Below are 21,178 nucleotides of genomic sequence, written 5' to 3' on the forward strand. Positions count from 1 at the left end.
ATTCAAACCGTTTTATTGCCAACTATGATAAATATTCTGTTAGCATCATAATGGTAATTCCAAAGAACATCGGCAGCAGAAACAGATGTTAGATGGGATGCAGTTTTTTTTGTAAATTATTAATAAATAATAATTGAGCCAAATCCATTGTTGTTCATGAATGTTATCTCCATTTTCTGTTTTCTTGAAATTTTATGTATATAGATATATAAATAGATATGTAGATAGATAGATAGATATACAGACAGATAGTGAGACAAACAGAAAGAAAGAAAGAAAGATAGATAGATAGATAGATAGATAGATAGATAGATAGATAGATAGATAGATACATACATACATACATAGATTAATACATAGATTAATACATAGATTAATACATAGATTAATACATAGAAATACATCTGTTATGGCCCTTTTTAAGCATAATTTCTTTCTAATGGTTTCTAACTGTCATAAATATCAAAAAGAGAAAACAAAACAGAAAGAAATAGAAGTGTTCTGAAAGTTTATTACGTTAATTGATACACTTGTTTAAGTGGAGATTATATGAGATAATGTTAATATCTTAGTCCGGTAAAATTCTCCGTCTTTATCAGTTTATAGCAAACTGATTTTCGTTTTGCTTTCGATTTTTGTTTCAGGTTTAGATCGATCAGTATAATTTTCTATAAAAGCAGAAAAAATATAGAACATTTATTTATATATATATAGCAAGAACAATTATTACTAAATAAATTTGGCTAGTGTCGTTAATTATAAAATTGTAAATCTTACTGCAATAAAATGCCATTAAACAATAAGGTTATAAATGCGCTACCTTCGATTTCCAGCTGCATAGATTTATCGAGCAGGTTAATCTCATTGACGAATTAAAATATACTTCGGGTTGTATACTTCGGGGTCTATATGTATACATACAAGCATATATGGGTACAGGACATCTTCACATTAGTACATGATATTTTGTTTGAATATTTGGAGGGCATCGGCTGCATTGTCTAAGTGACACTGCATTTCGGGAATGTGAGATGTAGCCATAATATTATTGATTTTCTTGTGTAATACAACATGGTTGATTTGGTTATTTTCTGTGACACAACACGCACTATGTAGCCGATCTGATAACAACAGTCTTGTATGTAAATTTGTAGCAATGCCTCCTGTTAAACATGTGTAGTCCGTTAGTATGTGTATTCTTGCAGTTTGTCACTGTGCATTAATTTTCTTCTTGTGCTTTTGTTTTGTGACACGTCGCGTTCAGTGACGATACTGGTGCATCGGTAGCGTTGAGAAATATCTAATGATAATAATGTGCTGATAATTCGATTAGTTTGGAGTCGATATATCCATCGTGTTTTGCTGTTGCTACTATATGTGGTTGGTTGTCTATTCAATTACTGTCTGTGTCTGCCACCGAGCTGACCACCTTTTATCTGCGACAGCTTATTTAACAATGTGAAATTAAGTACATTTAGTTTCGTATCATTGCAACAATATATGCTGCTGTTGACTTCTTTTGACTAATAGGATGAATGTTTCTTTACCAATGGGAACCAAGCGTTGGAACACCAATGGAAGAAACGTGTTGACCGGAATATGTTAGAAAATAAAACTCATTTGGCCACATTCCATGAGAGTATCTTGGTCGGCCCTTGAAGGTTTCAGCCAACCCTCATACAGGCAACCAAATTACTTTTCCTCAAATGTCTCTGCAGTATTTGACATGATTGCAAAGCAATTCAAAGAAGAAAACGATCCCGTTACTTCCAATGATATCTGAACAAATTTCTTGAAGGGATGAGAGATAAGCTATCTATGCCTAGATAAGTCTCAGTCAATATCGTCTCCCTAATTGAATGTTACGATACCAGAGAACTTAACAGAATTATATCAAGTTGGTGCTATTAAGTTAGACATGGTATATGTCTATATACACTTGACACCATGATCCAGAAACTTCAGGATGGAAAAGCACATGGAAGAAACTTGAATTTTGGATATTGGTACAAGAAGCTAAACTTCTACCGACCATATCTTATCAATCTGTACCAGCAAGCTCACAGTGGGAACAGTAGCGTACCATAGTGGCTTGCTCTGACAGAGACAAAACTGATCCCCAGATGCAGAATCATTCACATGGATAAAAACTACCGGCCAATTGCATGCCACAACTTGATGTATAAAATATATACAACATGTTAAAGCCTCTTCCTCCAGGACCATTGGGAAACCAATAACATTATCACAGCAGAACAAGCAACTACGAAGAAGGGAATCTGGGGATGTGCTGAGCAATTGTTAATCAGCAAACATGTGATGTCAGAGGTGCAGGAACATGGAAAGAAGCTAGTTTCAATGTGGCTAAACTACAAAAAGTATTTCACTCTGTCCCTCATACTGGCAACATCTCCTTCAATGACTTGACTGTTTCCCATATGTCTGATGAGGAATGTTGCAGGTATCGAGAAATGAATGGAAGCATAACTTACAATGACACCTGTAACAAAACACGTGTCACTAATGTATATTACAGCCGAATAAAGTAAAGTTGGACGTTGGAATTCGCTGAGTTCAATAAAACAGTGGCCCTCAATGTACTTGCAGTGCCAGTATTCATACCAATATTTGGGCTGTTTGACTGGAAACTTGATGAGGTGGGAGCCATTAATGTGAAAACGCGAAAAATACTAACAAGCACACATAATTTCCACATCAACAGGGACGTAGACAGCCACTACATAAAACAAAAACAAGGCGGCATTGACTTAACATCGATTCAAACTGTCTTTAAATGTCGTATTATATCCCTTTGGCAACATCGTTTAAACGTCTAGTTTCGAAGTGCGTCCCTTGTCCAAGATTGCTTACATGGGGCTGATAACATCATAAGACTTGGGAAGCAGGTCCTTGTGCAGCATTCCTTGTCTGATAACCTTAAATACATGCCCAAAGAAGTCGCACGACTCTCCTGCAACATATCATCACATGAAAGGATGAGCATATAAGAGCAGAAGATCGTGCATGGATATGTTAGTAGAAAGCTCAGAGATGATAGTAACATTGATTATCGAAGCAGTCTATTATGGACCGACAACCAGCTTAATACCTCCCACTTTGAAGGGTATGCGTTTGCAACCCAGGAACAGGAAATATCAAATACCCGATGCACAAAATGGACAAAATGCAGGAAAATCAGTGAAATATGACGACCGATTTAGACTTTGTGGGGTTAACACTGAAGATATCACCCACACCTTAAGCCGTTGTCCGAAAATGTCATCACGGTATTATCTACCGATGAGACACGATGTTGTAGCTGAGACACTATAATGAAAGTCCCGTGGGAAGGATAACTCCAAGGTCTAAGAAATAAGAACTCACAGTAAGGTAGAATCTATAGCCGCTCATAATGAAAAGGAATACTGGTGGAATGTCCCAGTGAAGACCTCAATAAATTGTAAGCACAAAAGACCTGATATAATGATTTGAGATAGAGAAGAGAAACAGTTGTGGCAATTAGCTGTCCAGCGGATGTTAACATAAAGCTGAAGATCAGTGAAAAAGGGAACATCTATGGTGAACTATTGAGAAATCTGCAGCTACTCTATCCAGATTACAGGTTCAGGTTTATACCTGTAATTATTGGGGCCCTGTGATATCTAATGCACTACTTAATTACCAATCTTGAGAAATTAGGCTTCTCAAAACTAGAAAAGAGAAAGCTAATTCGAAGATTACAGATCCAATCCATCACTAGAACTGTAAAAATCTATAAAGATTTTCTTGAAGTTTATCTTTTAAGCATATGCGAGCATGACTGTTTGTCATAGATTGCCCCGACAAAAAAAGACACACTTTTTTTAGAGTAGAAAAAACAGAACAAGGATTTCCACGGTTTGTCAGTTGAAATATGTAACTGGAAATATTTACGATTGTATTTTTATATCTGAATGAAAGCTAACTGGAGTTAGAGGTAGAATAGACGAGGACGTGTGTTACACGGGAAACTCAACAGCAACGTGGAGGAGAATAAATTAAATTAGGTAGCTTAAAATATATACTTACTTTACGTAACAAATGTCCCCTAATTTTGATGTGATTTCAACGCGATTATCTTCCCAAATTTTGCACCTGCGAATCCAGCATTCACCGTCTTTTAAGAGTGGCCACGTTCTACCGTTCCCAACACATTTGTCATCATTCCGCCGACAAACTGTTGTTGATAAGAAAACAAGCAATATCTAGCTTACTTTATTAAGTAACTGTACTTCACTTAATCGTACCTATTATTGCTAAAACCTGGCAAAAGGCCAGCAATTTTAGGGGATCGCATAAGTCGATTATATCGGATCCTGGAAGACTTTAAATGCAAAGTCGACCTCGGCAGAACTTGAAGTCAAATCCGAAAACCAGAAAGAAATCCGATAAACATTTTGCCCGGCATTATAACTATTTTCCCAGTTCACCGTTTCATTCAAAATCATTCTTGATTATATATTTATTAAACGTAATTTATTAGGAACCTTATATCTTGAGTTTATATTCCTAAAATCGGAATAGATTAAGGTAAATGTGTGTATGTTCTGTGCCTCGATTTTAAGGAGAGATAGAAGGCATTTCAATTTATATACCCCAGTCGCATGAAAGCTATTTGAAGCATTCTCTTCGGTTATAAGTGTAAAATTCGCATGAAGCCGGTTACGACATCAAGTATCCCTCTTGATCTGCTCAACAGAAACGCCTACTCGTAAAACTGAGGTGCAAGTCGCTGAGAACACCAGAGGCACGCGTGCCGTTATCGTAGTTCTGAGTGAGCTTCAGAACGAGATAGAGTGGACTCTTTGAATTATAAGTACGACTAATTTTTCCTGCTGAATGGGATGGCGCAATGTGAAATAAAGTGAATTGCTCAAGAACACAATGTACAGCCAATAATTTAACTGAGGACTGAGCCGAATACAGTCGATTTGTCGTGTGTGGTATTTGTATTAGTATGTATGGACACATGTGCATAGCTTTCATTTATAAGTTGCGTATATGAAACAAGATTGAATGTAAGATTATTGTCATGTGTGTAGTTATAACATAGTTGGAATATTTTTGGTGCAGTCGATATTAATTTGAGAGGTTATTACGATAATTATTCTGATAATTAACGTTTCATTAAAATCAAGGTTGGATATTTGACTTCGTTAATATAGGAAAAAATATTTAGATCACTCTAAGAAAATTTGAAGAATACTGTATATATATATATACATATATATATATATATATATATATATATATATATATATATATATATATATATATATATATATATATATATATATATATATATATATATATACATATATATATATATTATTTTGTTTAAAAGAGTTCCAACACTGTCTGTTTTTTAGGTTTTATTTATATTCCTGCAAAACCAATGTGGGATATAGAATATGGAATATACAATATATAATATAATATACAATATATAATATAAAATAAAAATGGATGGTACAATGAAATAAAGTATTGAATGTCTTATTGAATATATGGAATATGTCTTATTGAATAGATGAAATATTGAGTGTTCAATATAAAGGATTAAATATATAAAGGCGAATACGTATTTTCTATACCTTGTGGTATTTCATCATGGCCGGTATGACAGACTGTAACATACTGTAATAGACTGGCTGGTTTTCTGTCTTTTATACCAATTCCTTTGGACAGCAGCAGTATGTGTTTGGCTATTTTTAGAATTGATGCCAAATTTATTTTTAGAAATGATGACATTTGAGAAATTGTTTTGTGTTTGGGTTGTAGGAATAAGCTGGAGGTTCCTGACCGGTGGAACCAACGTCATCTGTCACTTGATCAAAAGCAGAACAAGCTGATCACATCACGAGAATATTGTATGAGGCAATATCTCAACTCGTTGAGATATTGGCTGTTTGAAAATGTATAGTGAAGGAAGGATACAAAGATATTCTTTGGCAACTTACACACTTTCTTTACGGTTACTTTCCATTGATTTTTATTTAAACGAATGCATCTTTTCACGTTACACATAATTTCCGTCTTTTCCTTCCAACTTTCTCCGAAACGGTAGCATTTACCTTCCATTAAACATCCATTACACTCTAAATAAAAATACACATATTAATATATCTACTAAACAGTATATTATATATTGGATATTTCCTAACGTAGATTTATTATCAACTAGGAGAATGTAAAGTTGGTTTCAATAATATCCAACTTAGATAACATCCGTTGCTTCATTCCAATCCGTATATGAAATTCAGTCGGATCTTTTACTTCTTTTCCCAGTCCTGTTTTGATAAAACAAATAAGTGGAGTATATTGATACCAATTTAATGAACATATAGTTTCTTCTATAAAGGTTTCTCCTACCTACGTGCGCAGTTGAAGCGAACTAAAAGGTTTTATTGCGAACTGGTAAAGTACAGGAAACACCGGTATTCAGGTTTTGGTGTAGCTGTTATTTGCTAGCTTACATACATGAACACTAAGAAATAGAACTAGTAATAATAATTATAATAATAATAATAATAATAATAATAATAATAATAATAATAATAATAATGATAATAATAATAATAAGTACATTGTTTTGTCTTGGTATAAACGATGGGCTAGAGTAAATATTCTGCTTAATACCACAGATTTGCTTGTCAGTTGCTTGACCTTAACCAGTTGAGCATCTCCCTGTGTGGCTGATGATAAGTGCATTTGCTACCTTACATACATGAACACTAAAAAATAGAACTAGTACTACTACTACTACTACTACTACTACTACTACTACTACTACTACTAATAATAATAATAATAATAATAATAATAATGACTTCAAATGTTCCCAAAAAAGCAGCACTTTTGGGGGAGGGAAATAGTCGATTACATGGACCCCAGTACTTCATTAGTTCTTGATTTATCAACCTCGAAAGTATGAAATGCAAAGTCAACCTCGGCAGAATCTGAACTCTGAACTCTGAACTTACCGACTGACGTTTTGGTAAAATAGGCCATAAAATGTCGCACTGAAAGATAGAACCTAAAATGTGGTTCCACAGAAAAAATCTCGTAGAGAGGTTGTCGATGACAAAAAAATACGAACTAGTCTAAAAGGAAATTTGTGTATGTTAAAATTAATCGTACAACGTAAAGTTACAATTGGATACGGACGGTGATATCTCGATAATTAACAGATACACGAAAAAAAAAAAAACTTCGAAAACTGCCTGTAGTGTTTCAGGAAGAAAGTTATATTTTTAGAGCGAATTGGTGAGTGACGTTACATTTCGTTAAAAAACCGTAAAAGCCCCTTTTTTGTTACATAATACAACAAATATTTTCGGAACTGATAGGATGGAATTATTTAATGTATGGGACCTCCCCATAACTCTTTTCTGTAAAAATGTGAATGGTTTTCCTCTGTGACCTTTTGTAATAGACGCGCAGTTTTTCGATCAGCAAATTTTATGTCTTAGTATCTACGGGTAAATATTTATATTGAACCCGCCAACCTAGATCAAATCACCCTGTAAACTAATTAATTACAATCGTTTACACATGCACACATTTTACACATGCACACGTTTATACATGTACACGTTTGTAAATGCACACGTTTACACATGCACACATTTTCATACACGCGCATATGTATTTTGGTAATTATTTTGTATACAAAAACCTTATTACACATTCATTTAAACACACACACACACACACACACACACATATATATATATGTGTATATGTGTGTGTGTGTGCGTGTGTGAGTGTGTATATATATGTGTGTATGTATATATGTATGCATATATAGATCGCTTGTCACAGGACATTCTTTTTGTCTCTCCTTGTTTCTCTCCTTGTTTCTTACTGTGTTCCTTTCTGTGGAAGAGCGTAGGCTCGAAACGTTAAAGACTTTTTCACTTCCTGAGCGTTATACTGATACATCTGTTTGTTGTCTACATCACCTACCTTCGTCTTTTGTTCTTTTTTGTGAATTCTCCCTATATATATATATATATATATATATATAAAACATTTATAAGTAATATTCTAAAAGAAATATTCTAAAAGAATATATAACTGAACTTATGTTGAGTGCTCAATTATCTGTCCCCGCGGGCTTGTTACTCATTATGTAAAAACATTTAAGAGTCTACAATCATGCCTGCAACATAAGTAATGTATGTTCCCAGTCTGGAAAAAAAATCAGTTGAAAAATACGCCGTTATAATCTTTTACATACAGACACACGCATAGAGAACGCAATTTATATTATATATATATATATATATATATATATATATATATATATATATATATATATATATATATATATATATATATATATATATATACACATACATATATATATATATATATATATATAATATTATAACGGCGTATTTTTGAACTGATTTTTTTTCCAAACTGGGAACATACATTACTTATGTTGCAGGCATGATTGTAGACTCTTAAATGTTTTTACATAATGAGTAACAAGCCCGCGGGGACAGATAACAGTAGTTCCTGGGTTACATAGAGAAAGGAGGTAACTCTTTGCGAAGTAACTTTCAGAAATTAATTGTCTCCCTTACATCCATTTTATCATTGAAAAAAATATTGGTTTTCAGATTAGATTCACGCCTTTGAAAGTTTTTAAAAATATATACTTCCGGTTTTTTAGTGTCAGCGATGTGTCCGTATCTCTCTATCCATCTCTCTTTATCTATCTCTACCTCTCTATATCTCTCTATCTGTATCTGTCTCTATATATTTATACATCATATATTGTCAGTATTACATCCTTTTCTTCGATGCTGATGTAATAAATTGTTACTGCCTCCTGTTCAGCTTCTGTAGTGGTAACGATCTCTATAGGTTTGATAATTTGCATGTTTCGTAGTGGTGGGATGAAGACACTTTTAAACTGTTCATTCAGTGTTTCACTTCTTCTCATTGGGTTTCCCTCGTTTTACAAGAAGCAAGGCCTACCCTGCAATGCAGTCTCCTTGGCGTACCTAAAGAAGGTTTTCTGTGTTTGTAGCACATGACTTGGAATTTTCCAGTATTAATCTGCATGTTATTTTCCTCGGCCCACCTGTATATTGCATCGATCTCACGTTGTAGATGTGCAAGAAATGCAGTGTCCTGTATCTTTTGAGAGTTTTTTGTATCGTATGCATAGCTAGCAAGAGTGGCTATTTGAGTAGCTAAGGGCATGTCAGAGAGGGCCCCTATGAAAAGCCACGTCCCCAAGACAATGCCATGCAGAATACCATTATTTGAGTTTCTTTAGAGGTGGCCACATTGAGAACTACTAACTAACGTCTATCCTTTAGAAAGTCAAGTGTCCATTCTCCAAGTTTTGCAGCTAAGCCAAAACTACGCAGCTTGTGACAAATTATACCATGGTCGACTTTGTTAAAAGACTTTTGCAAAGTCGAAGTATATCACGTCCACATTTGAGTTGTTGAGCTGCTGCTTTAGCAACCAGTCGTAATGTTCTAAGAGCTGTGTCAGACAGCTTCTACTTGGTCGAAAACTAACAGTCATTCTCTTCAAGGAATGCAATTAATTTCCTTCATACTATTCGTTCCATGATTTTGGTGATGTGTGAGATCAGAGAGACCGGCCTATAGTTTTTAGCACCTGATCTGCTTCTTACTTTATGGATAGGGTATATTATCCCAATCCTTTTGTTTATCCGGAAGCTTACCATTTCAGAGGTAGCTCTGAAAAAAGTAGCTGCAATGGTTTTGCAAAGACTCGTTTGCATGACTTGAGAAGGATTGCTGGGAATCCATGAGGGCCACCAGCTGAGTTGGCATCTATATTGATTAATTGTTAGCATTACACCCTTTACTTCGATGTTGACGTAATAAACTGTTACTGTCTCCTGTTCAGCTTCTGATGAGCGAATTGCAGAAGGGCATCCACTCTCACACGGAAAACGATTTCCAGGCCAGATTCCAAAAGTGACAGAAATGCTGGGACCGGTCTATTGCTGCATAAGGTGACACTTTCGAAAAGGATTGATGTTAAAACTTAGGTGAATAAATTCTTTCTTTAGTAAACATAACCTGTCCAGGAACCTTTAGTAACTACCCCGTATATCAAGTCAGAATGATGGAGATCAAATATCGATAAGTGCAATACAATTAAAAACAGAAAAAGTGTATTTGATTAAATCGATGAAAGAATTGGTGCTCAGGCAATTTTCAAAAGTTTAATTATTCAGTATTTTCATATCTCATTGGAAACTTACCGATCTCAGCTGCACCCATAACAGTTGCTAATGCAATCAAAGACAACAAGCAAATAGGAAGCAGTCGTGTCATATTGATCTGAAAGTGCAATTGAAAATAATGAAACAAGTCGCCGTTTTCTAATTCAAAGAGAAAAGAGGGCAATACAAGTAGATACGAGTGTGTGTGTGTATGTGTGTGTGTGTGTGTGTGTGTGTGTGTGTGTGTGTCTGAGTGTGAGAGTGTGCATTTGAATAAGTGTAACTGCTTATTTATATATATGATAGATCGCTAGCCACTAAACCTTTTAAAAAATTTTCTCTCCCTGCTTATTTATTTGTTCCTTTCTGTCGAAGAGCGTAGGCTCGAAACGTAAAAGACTTTCTCACATCTGTTTGTTGTTTGCACACACGTCTTCGCCTTTTGTTGTTTTGTAAATGTATATATATATATATATCTATCTATCTATATATATATATATATATATATATATATATATATATATACCAGCCAAGAGAGGAGATAGAGAAAAGATTTTTAAAAAATTATTAATAGATTGACAATACCTACAATTGTTTCAATTCATCGCGTAGATTATAAAGTCGGTCAAGTTTGATTTAATTAAATCATTTTGGTTAATTATTATAAGCCACAATATCATCAAGGAAGAACGTACAAATCAATATATATATATATATATATATATATATATATATATATATATATATATATATATATATATATATATATATATATATATATATATATATCATATTGAAGACATAAAGAAAACATTAAATAACCAAACAGCAAAAATACAGTGTACCATAAAAATTAATGCATAATATAAAAATATATATAGTTACAAAATAGGTATTCTCATAAATTAATATAAATAACAATAATGTTAATGCAGACATACCCATGCAAAAATACTATAAATTTTGATATATATATATATATATATATATATATATATATATATATATATATATATATATATATATATATATATATATATATATATATATATATATATATATATATATATATATATGTATATATATGTATATATATGTATATATATGTATATATATATATATATATATATATATATATATATAAAGAAACAGGAGGCGCAATGGCCCAGTGGTTAGGGCAGCGGACTCGCGGTCGTAGGATCGCGGTTTCGATTTCCAGACCGGGCGTTGTGAGTGTCTATTGAGCGAAAACATATAAAGCTCCACGAGGCTCCGGCAGGGGATGGTGGTGAACCCTGCTGTACTCTTCCACCACAACTTTTTCTCACTCTTACTTCCTGTTTCTGTTGTACCTGTAATTCAAAGGCTCAGCTTTGTCACACTGTCTCACGCTGAATATCCCCAAGAACTACGTTAAGGGTACACGTGTCTGTGGAGTGCTCAGCCACTTGCACGTTAATTTCACCAGCAGGCTGTTCCGTTGATCGGATCAACTGGAACCCTCGACGTCGTAAGCGACGGAGTGCCAACAAAAAAAAAATAAAGAAACAATAAAGAGGTTATTAAAGTATGGGAGTACAGAAGTGAAATCATTAAGTATACATATATTTACACATACATATACATACACAAACACACACACACACACACACACACATACACACACACACATATATATATATATATGTATACATACATAAATACTTACATACATATCAAACTAAGTAGGGTTAATTTTATTAAATTACTTGAATTAGTTAAAATTATCAAATACTTAGATCAAGGGATAATATATCAAGGTTTATGTGATGCTACGATATTTATAAAGAAGTAAGAGAAAATATAGTGGGAGAATAGTAAAACGGACAATATATGAGTTCATGCACAAATGCGCTACCATATAAAGATTAATATAAAAGAAACGTTGGACGCGGAAGGAAAGAAGCGTACACAACAAAAATATATGGTAAATTATTAAGGTATGTTAAGAATAAATGAATAATAGATAGAATGAAACTATTCTTATATGTACCTTTTAAATGTTAATAAGTTAGCTATACATACCTATATATTCGTATTATCCTGCATATACATGACCACACATATTCACATGCGTATACATGAACATAGATACACATACACAGAGACACACATCTTCACATATATGATGCAAAGATGGAGAAAAACAAAATGATATGAAGAGAAATCATAAATTAAAATTGATTGAACGAATAGTTAATGTATATACCCATCCAAATACACAGTCCGCATAGTCACCCATACATACATGCATATATGTCTTTTATACTCTTTTACCTGTTTTAGTCATTTGACTGTGGCCATGTTGGAGCACCGCTTTTAGTCGAGCAAATCGCCCCCAGGACTTATTCTTTGTAAGCTTAGTACTTATTGTACCGGTCTCTATTGCCGAACCGCTAAGTTATGAGGACGTAAACACACCAACATCGGTTGCCAAGCGATGTTGGGGTGACAAACATATACACACACATACACACACACACACACACACACACACACACACATATATATATATACATATATATATATATATATATATATATATACATATATACGACGGGCTTCTTTCAGTTTCCGTCTACCAAATCCACTCACAAGTCTTAGTAGAAGCCACATGCCGAAGGTGCCACGCATTGGAACTGAACCCGGAACCATGTGGTTCGTAAGCGATCTACTTACCACACAGCCACTCCTACACCATTCAAACAAACAGGAAGATAGATGGGAATAGGCCAGACATTATATTGAAAGACTTCAGACAAAAATTATTCCTCCTCATTAGTATGACTGTTGCAAGTGATATAAATGTATCTGGCAAGATATACCAAAAATTGAGCAACTATAAAGATCTTGAAATAGAAATTAGCAAAATGTGGAACCTGAAGACTAAAACAATACCTGTTGTCATAGGTGCCCTAAGAATGATAGGAAAAGGGGCTGATTCCTACCTAGCTCAGATATTAGGAAACCCCAAAATGGCAGAAATTCAAAAGATAGTGCTTATGGGAGCCACCCATATCCTACGTAAAGTACTGTCTCAAAATTTAAAACAAACACATAATTTTCTTATGTTTTGTTAAACATTCTCTAGAACAATACTATGTGCAAAGCCAAACGTATGACCCCCCAAGGCATAATGCCAACATGAACCTCTAACTTGTCTCTTGAGGTCTCTGGGTGAGACTTGGAGCCAACTTGTATAAATACAAACCAAAAGTCAAACATATAATAATAATAATAATAATAATAATAATTTTCCCACAAGGACGGCTAGTATGGGGTAGGCAATAAGTCGATTACATCGACCTTAGTGTTTCACTGGTGCTTAATTTATCGACCCAGAAAGGATGAAATGCAAAGTCAATCTTGGCGGAATTTGAGCTCAGAACGTAGCGACAGGCGAAATATTGCTAGGCATTTCGTCTAGCGTGCTAACAATTCTGCCAGCTCACCGCCTTAATACTAATGATAATAATAATAATAATCATAATAATAATAATAATAATGTTGTTCCTGGATTTAATTTTATTATTAAGATTACTTTCTTTTCATAACCTTCATTATTAATATTCATACTACGACGACTATTATTACGATAACCACTATTATATAAGTTTCAAATTCCGGTACAAGGCCAGCGATTTGTGGAGGTGTGGATAAATCGATGTTATAAAGCCCCGTGTTCAACTGGTACTGATTTTAATCGATCCCGAAGGGGATGACAGATAAAGTTAATTATTTAGCAATCATATTACCATTTCCCTACGTTCACATATTGAATTATCTACACCATATTCTAGTATAAAAGATTGTTATGAATATGCACACTATTAACACCCCCATGTTTCGAGCAAATTCAGTGGAAAGATAGATAGATAGATACACAGACAGACAGACAGAGGGACTGTCAGATATATATATATATATGTATATATATATATATATATATATATATATATATATATATATATATATATATATATAGAGAGAGAGAGAGAGAGAGAGAGAGAGAGAGATAGATAGATAGATAGATAGATACAAACGCACACAGAAATATATTCTCATACAGAAACAGAGAATCTACAATTAGTTTAGATAGAGACCTTATATTTTCTTTTCTTAATCACTAAAACCAAATCAAGATACTTGCAGATAAATTTGTATTAGACGCATTTCTCAATTTATTTATTATAAGAATGCATTGATGAACAAATTGTGAGCTATATTTAAAAACAGCTATGTGATTAAACAAATACCTTATGAAAAGGAAATATGGATAGACGTTCACTTACGTATGCCAATAGGAGAAAGCAGCAAAGAAAATTGAAAGAATGATAAATGCGAAAACGATGCGTATTTATATCTAATGTAATGGCGCCAAAAACAGCTGGTGACAATATATCTTAGTTTTTATTATCCCGAAATTCAATGGGTGAATAACGACATGCTATAAAACACTAACTGACAAATGAACGTCTTTTTTTTATGTCCCGTAGAGTAGTGACACTGATTATTATTTCTAGGCCTGAATTAAATATTCACTTACATGAATAATTGCTTCATGCGTTTTGTCACATTCGATGGTCTGTGTATTAAGCACTACCTTCTGTTACATTTCGCTTTATCTTTTGTTATTGCTAGAGATAACTAAAACGCTGGTTATTGTTTTCCTCTAAAAAGCAAAAAAAAAAAAGCAAATTTGTATCCATCCGCACGCTATAGCGAAGACATGTTACGATAGAAGTAGAGAAATTTGAAAAGAAAATACGAAACCGGTTATTTCTCCAAATACAATGTTTCTATACTTAATATTTTCAAACATTTTTCTAACATAACGATTTAAATATATACTTTAGCCATGTAACACAAGCCTTCTGTAGTTTTTTTCACTCTTGTTTATCTTTTATACAACGAACCACGTGTGGCGATTTTTTCTTCCTCCGCTTTTCCCTTCTTTGGACTTTCCTTGTTTCAGACAAAGAGCTCCGCTCAAAACGTCATATTATCTCTCTTTCCTTTCCCGAGCGTCTAGTAACACAATCTGTATCACGTCCTCACGTTGTTGTTTTTTGTTGTTGTTTTTTTGCCTTTTTCCTTTTTTTAAACTTATATATATATATATATATATATATATATATATATATATATAAAGGTAGATAGATAGATAGATAGATAGACAGACAGATAGACAGACAGATAGATAGATAGATAGATAGATAGATAGATAGATAGATAGATAGATAGATAGGTTTCTTTATTAGCCACACAGGGCTCAACACAGAGGGGACAAAATACAAATGTAGAGTTTTTCTTTTCGAGGGGGTCGAAAACAAAGCAGAAAAAACAAAACAAAAGTAGGGACAACGATGAAAAAAAACATCGCAAAACGTTTGGGGTATTTACAAAAAATACGAAATAATACAAAAAATTCCCAATAAATGGGGAGGTTATCCGTGGAAAGAAAAACCTACGAAAAGACCACGGTAACCTCGGTCTTTAGCGTCACAGTTTGTTAAATAAAATTTCTTTTATTTAAGCAAGAAACGTAAGTAACTCTCTGTTTACAAAATTTTAAAACGTTTTATAGAATCATGGTCAAGGTGGCTTCGTCATTTATACGTGCCATTCTTGCTACATGTATCCATCTTTTTTCGAAACATTTTCTAGACAACACTTGCCTCTCTACTCTCACCTTCCTTTTCAAGTGATACTTGAAAAAGTTGATGAGAGATTGACCAGAGAGGAAAGTATTTGTCTCTAATCCTTTCAGACGCGTCCACCAGATGCATTCTTTGGCCATAGCCACAAGTACGATAAATACAGCTCTTCCTTCCCGTTTAAAGGAAGGAGGCGTGACGATATTGACGATAGACTCGGTTGATAAACCTACTCGTCCCACACGCGACAGCAGTCGTTCGACATAAGCCCACAGCTCCGAAATGGTTGGACACTGCACGAGTGCGTGCAGAACGGTTTCATCGCTCTGACCGCATCTCGGGCAGGTCGGCCCCGCATTTCGCGAGCCGTGTCTATAGAGCTTATCCCGAACGGGTAGCGCCTCTCGGTAACACTGCCAGGCCAGGGATCTCTGGAAGTTGTCCATAGGTCCCGGCCCGAAAGTCGTCCTGAACAGGCGGGTCAGGTATTCCTCGTCGATGCCCAGGTTCGCCCCGAGATCGTCGTCGTACCTGCCCTCCACTAATCCCCTATAGAATGACTTCGTTGTGATGCAGCCGCTCAAGGTCGACCCGGGACGGCAAAGTTGTTGCAGAGCAACGCGACACTCACGGTGACATTCGCCATTCCTCGGCCTCTTTTTGATCCACGACTGCAGCTCGGTCATGGAGACGAGCTGCGAGAAAGCGCGTCGCACAAACGGCGACCACACCTGCTCACCGTCGTCTACGTAGAGCCGGAGATGTCGCAGTCTCAGCGCATGTCTGCGCATCATCAACCACGGCATGCCCAGCCCTCCTTTCAGCGGGTGTTGGCAACAAACGGATCGCCTCACCATCGGAACGCTTCCTTTCCACAAAAAGCGGAAGAGGATGCGCTCCATTTCGGTGATGGCGCGATCGGGACAAGGCACGACGGTCAGGCGGTATTCGATGACGGACGCGATGTACGCGTTCGCCACCTCCGCCCGACCTTTTAGGGACAGCTTCCTCTCGGACCATTGCCGGCAGAGAGTGGCCACCCTACTCGTTATCTCGTCCCAGTTCTTCTCCGTTTGCAGGTCCGGACCGAACCAGACTCCGAGCAACTTGACCGGACCGTCCGTCCAGCGTCCCACTACTGAGGCGCTGCCGGACGGTATGGGCTTGCTTCTCCAGGTACCGAGCAGCAAACCCACCGACTTATCCCGGTTGATTTTCGCTCCCGTCACCGCTTCGTAGTCTTTCAGCGTCTCGCCGACAAGCTCGATGTGCTCGTGGCTAGACGCTATGACGGTGACGTCGTCCGCGTATGCCGACACGCTCGTCCCGCACCCCAGTTCTCGCGGGATGCCCCTCAGCGTCGCCAGCTTCCGCAGTAGTGGCTCGAGAGTCAATACGTACAGGGCATCCCTGACGAACCGAACGTACAATGTCGAAGGGTCCCGATAGACGTCCATTGACGCGAACAACCGGACGGATGCCTGTGTACAAGGCAGCCATCCAGCCGCGGAAAACGGGACCGAAGCCGGCCGCTTCGAGGACGGCCTCCAAGTATCGATGGTCTACCCTATCGAAAGCTTTGGATTGATCCAAATTGATCAGGGCCCCACCCATGCCAGGTTCCTTAACTACCCTCTCTATGATGTAGCGCATCAGATGGAGGTTGTCATGGATGCTCCGGCCCGGCACGGCGCACGTCTGCTCCGTGCCGACCAGTTTCTCGATGACAAGCGCCAACCGCTTGGCTAACACCTTGGCCAAAATTTTCATGTCTGCATTGAGCAGAGTGATGGGCCTAAAGTTATCTATGGCGTCCCCCTTGTTTGGATCTTTCTTCAGCAGCGTTACCGCTCCTCGGCTCACAAAACCGGGAATGCTCCCGTTCTGCTGCCAGTTGCAGTACACGGCCGCCAAGACTTCTCCAAACAAGTCTGGCATACAGTTTTAAAGCTCGTAGGGCAGACCATCCAAACCCGGAGATTTGTCCGTCGAGCAACCCGCCATCGCGTCCCTCACCTCCTCCGCCGTGATGACCCCTTCGCAGCACTCCGCCTCTCTTGCCGAGAGTCGTGGCAAGCTGTGCAGGTAGGCACTAAAGTCCACCCTGCCTTCTCGCTCGCCACTCCTCCCGAACAGTCGGGCAAAATGCCGCTGAAACGCCTCGCACATCTTGCTCGGCTCGAGCAATTCGCGCCCCTGTTCGTCTACCAGAGACCGGATGGTGGCTCTGTTACCCCGCTGCGCCTCCGCCACCCGGGCCTCTCGTGCGGCTCCAACACCTTCATTCCTCAGAGCACGCATCCTTGCCCTGACAGCACACCCTTCGTGTTTAGCATTGAAGTGTTGGTCGAGGGCCAACCTCGCCGCTAAAACGTCGGATGCGATGCCACTTCGCAATGCCTCTTCTAACTTTATCACTAGCTCCCCCTCTACTCTGTTCCTCTCTACAGCTAGTGCCCTGCTATACCTTATTGCTTCCGCCCTTACTGCTCTCTTGAGGGCAAACCACCATTTGTTGTTGATGATGGCTCCCGTCAAAGCCCTCTTTACCTACGTGCTAATCCGGTCTCTGAAAACCTGTCTCGACGGGAAAGACGCGTTTAGTTTCCAGTAACCGGGACCCTGCCTATGTGCCTTATCTAAGTCTTGCGTACACGTCACAAGTTTGTGATCCGTGTAGCTGACTATGTGGAACTGTGGACATCCTAAACTATCTCTATCTCTTGTCCTACACACTATCCTATCTAGATACGATCTCGACGACCCAATGCGGTTGCTCCAAGTCCACGTTGGCACATTTGGGTGGTCGAGTCGGTACCTGTCAGACAACTGGAAGCGTCTGAGCAGGTCTATGAGGCCTTTGCATCCCCTTCTAGTTTTGTCACTCCCCACGTAGTCTAGATGCGTGTCCAAGGGAGCATTCCAATCCCCCACTAAAAGTAAGGGACGAGACGTTCCCAGGAATACTTCTAGACGTCGAAAGAAGTCTGACCGACCTGTTAAAGGAGGCACATAAACTGCCAGCAACCGAAAAGCGCCTCCATCGCTGCCGTCCACATCTAGGACAACCAGTCTACCCTCCGGGTCCGTAAATATCGTCTTTACTTGGAGATCCAGACTCTTGCGAAAAAGAACCGCCGTGCCACTACCGCCCATCCTCGGCAGACAGGGAGAAAAATAAATGTTAAACTGTCCGCCAAACATGGACTTTAGGGCCCGCGGTTCATGGAGTCTGGTCTCACTAATGGCTATGATATCCAAATTGTGTGACTTGATGTCATTTAAGAGGTACCCTTGTTTCCAAGGGGACCCTAAGCCACGCACATTCACACAACCAATCTTCACCATGATTCTATTTATACGTGTGCTTTAAAGCACAAAACAAAAGAACAAAGTGTTACTTACCGTTAGAAAGTTTTGTTTCCTCCTTGGATTTTTCACCAAGGAGGCTATTGTACAATTTCTTGCACAAATATTTCTGGAATCCCCCTACCGAGTTGGGGTAGAGGGATTTTATTGTGTTGTGTAATGCTGGTGTTACATGAATAATTTTAATGTGTTTTGGCGGTGTTGTACGTGGGTGGTTGTTGGTTTTGATATCGTTATTTGTGATGTTTGTTTTAGAGTTGATGTAATTCATCAACTCTGTGTTTGTACTGTCTATTGCTGTTAGCATTGTTTTTTTTTATATTACTATTGGTGTTAGTAGTATTTTCGGGAGATGTGAATCTCCCTGCTTTGTTTGTGTTTGCATTTTGTTTTGTTTTCTTCTTACTGCGCTTCCTCTTTCCTTTCGTAGCTATTTTCCACTCCTCCCCACTCTCTTCATCGGATGATGGGAGATCTGAGGAGTCAGAAAGAGGTAACGGCAAATTTTGTGCGTCTGTGTGTGTTTCTGTGAGTGTTTGTGTTGCTGTTTTTATTGATGTTGGCTGCTTGTTATTTATGTGTGGTGTATGTGATATGGGGGAGGGAGAGGCAGTCTTGGAATTTTCTTTCTTTTCTTCTGTTTTTGCAGTTTCTGTTGTCTTTTCTGTTGTGGTTATTGCTGATATTTCTGTTGTTGTTTTTTGTGTTGCTGGTGGTGTTGGTAGTAAGGTTTTTCTGTTGGGGGTATTTGGTAGTTGCTTCTGTTGTTGTTGTTGTTGTTGTTGTTTTTGTTTAGCGGCCAGAGGGCAGTCCTTTTTCAGATGTGCTTCGTTGTTGCATAGGTAACAGCGATGTCGCCTGCCCTCTACCACCACATACAGCTTGTGGTCCTCTGCCAATCTAATGTTTGGAGGAATTTTCTGTGAAGCCTCCTCCGTGATGTGGAGAAGGATTTCCAGATTTTTCCCTCCCCAGTTCTTTTCCTCTCCGACCGTAATCTCCAAAATATTTGCCTCCTCCATTTCCAGGCACACGGCCGATATCAGCCATTGGGTGTCCACCTCCGATGGCACATTTTTTATCATAACTTTGGTCACTCTCTGTCCTAGATAACTCGCTATCATTACCAAGTCATCTGTGCGGAGAGAGAGTGTCGAAAATTGTTTAGCTAAATTTTCATCCAGAAATCTCACTTGCACCGTTCCAAATTTTCTTCCCCAGGTGACATGATTCTGATAAGGCCACATTTTTCTAAGACAAACTTCAATTTTATCTGTGCTAACATTTTCTACACGTCTGGTTTTTGTGTTTACCAGTTTATAAATGATGCACTTTTTATTTTTCATTTCTATAATATCTTTTGGTATGTTTATTCTGACATCATCTCCTTCTTTCGTAAGAAGGGATTTTGTGTCTTTTATTTGTTTTTGTGTGAATGTCACTATTGTTCTTTTTTTCTTTAGAGCATTTGCGAAATTTGTTTTTGTTGTGCTGGCGGACATGTTCTTCTGGATATTTTTGTTTATGTTGGTGTATGTACTGCCTGGTTCAAAGGTGGTGGTAGTGGCAGCAGAGTTTGTTGAACAGGTGATGGTGTCATTGCTGATGGCCGATAACTTTACTTCCTTGTTGTTGCTGTTGTTGTTGTTGTTGTCGTTGTTGTTGTTGCTGTTGTTGTCGTTGTTGTTGTTGTTGTTGTCGTTGTTGTTGTTGTTGTTGTTGTTGTTGTCGTTGTTGTTGGTGGTGGTGATGATGGCGTCAGCAGCAATGGTGCTTACGTCAGAGACATTTGTGACGGTTTTTACGCATGGTTTTGTAACCTTGGTTACAGTTTTGTTTTTGTTGTTGG

General features: G+C 37.6%; 1 protein-coding gene across 1 annotated transcript; it reads right to left on the reverse strand.

The window, feature by feature from the left end:
• Positions 1 to 491: 491 nt before the first annotated feature.
• Positions 492 to 14,703, reverse strand: LOC106872088 (uncharacterized). The gene is made up of 5 exons (XM_052969055.2): positions 14,596 to 14,703; positions 10,304 to 10,382; positions 6,000 to 6,137; positions 4,069 to 4,216; positions 492 to 668 (listed from the first exon to the last, which is right to left on the reverse strand). The coding sequence occupies exons 2-5, from the start codon at positions 10,374 to 10,376 to the stop codon at positions 656 to 658; spliced, it is 372 nt and encodes a 123-aa protein (XP_052825015.1). The 5' UTR covers positions 10,377 to 10,382; positions 14,596 to 14,703; the 3' UTR covers positions 492 to 655.
• Between the last annotated feature and the right edge of the window lie 6,475 nt (positions 14,704 to 21,178).

Source organism: Octopus bimaculoides, chromosome 6 (genome assembly GCF_046866305.1).
Source record: "Octopus bimaculoides isolate indiv1 chromosome 6, ASM4686630v1, whole genome shotgun sequence".
NCBI classification, from domain to species: Eukaryota; Metazoa; Mollusca; class Cephalopoda; order Octopoda; family Octopodidae; genus Octopus; species Octopus bimaculoides.

Bases quoted from the DNA above. Each gene is read 5' to 3' on its own strand.
- LOC106872088 (XM_052969055.2), bottom strand. From the start codon at position 10,376: ATGACACGACTGCTTCCTATTTGCTTGTTGTCTTTGATTGCATTAGCA. The intron at 6,138-10,303 runs GTAAGTTTCCAA...ATTTTTATTTAG, and splicing joins TATGGGTGCAGCTGAGATCG to AGTGTAATGGATGTTTAATG. The intron at 4,217-5,999 runs GTAAGTTGCCAA...TATCAACAACAG, and splicing joins AGTAACCGTAAAGAAAGTGT to TTTGTCGGCGGAATGATGAC.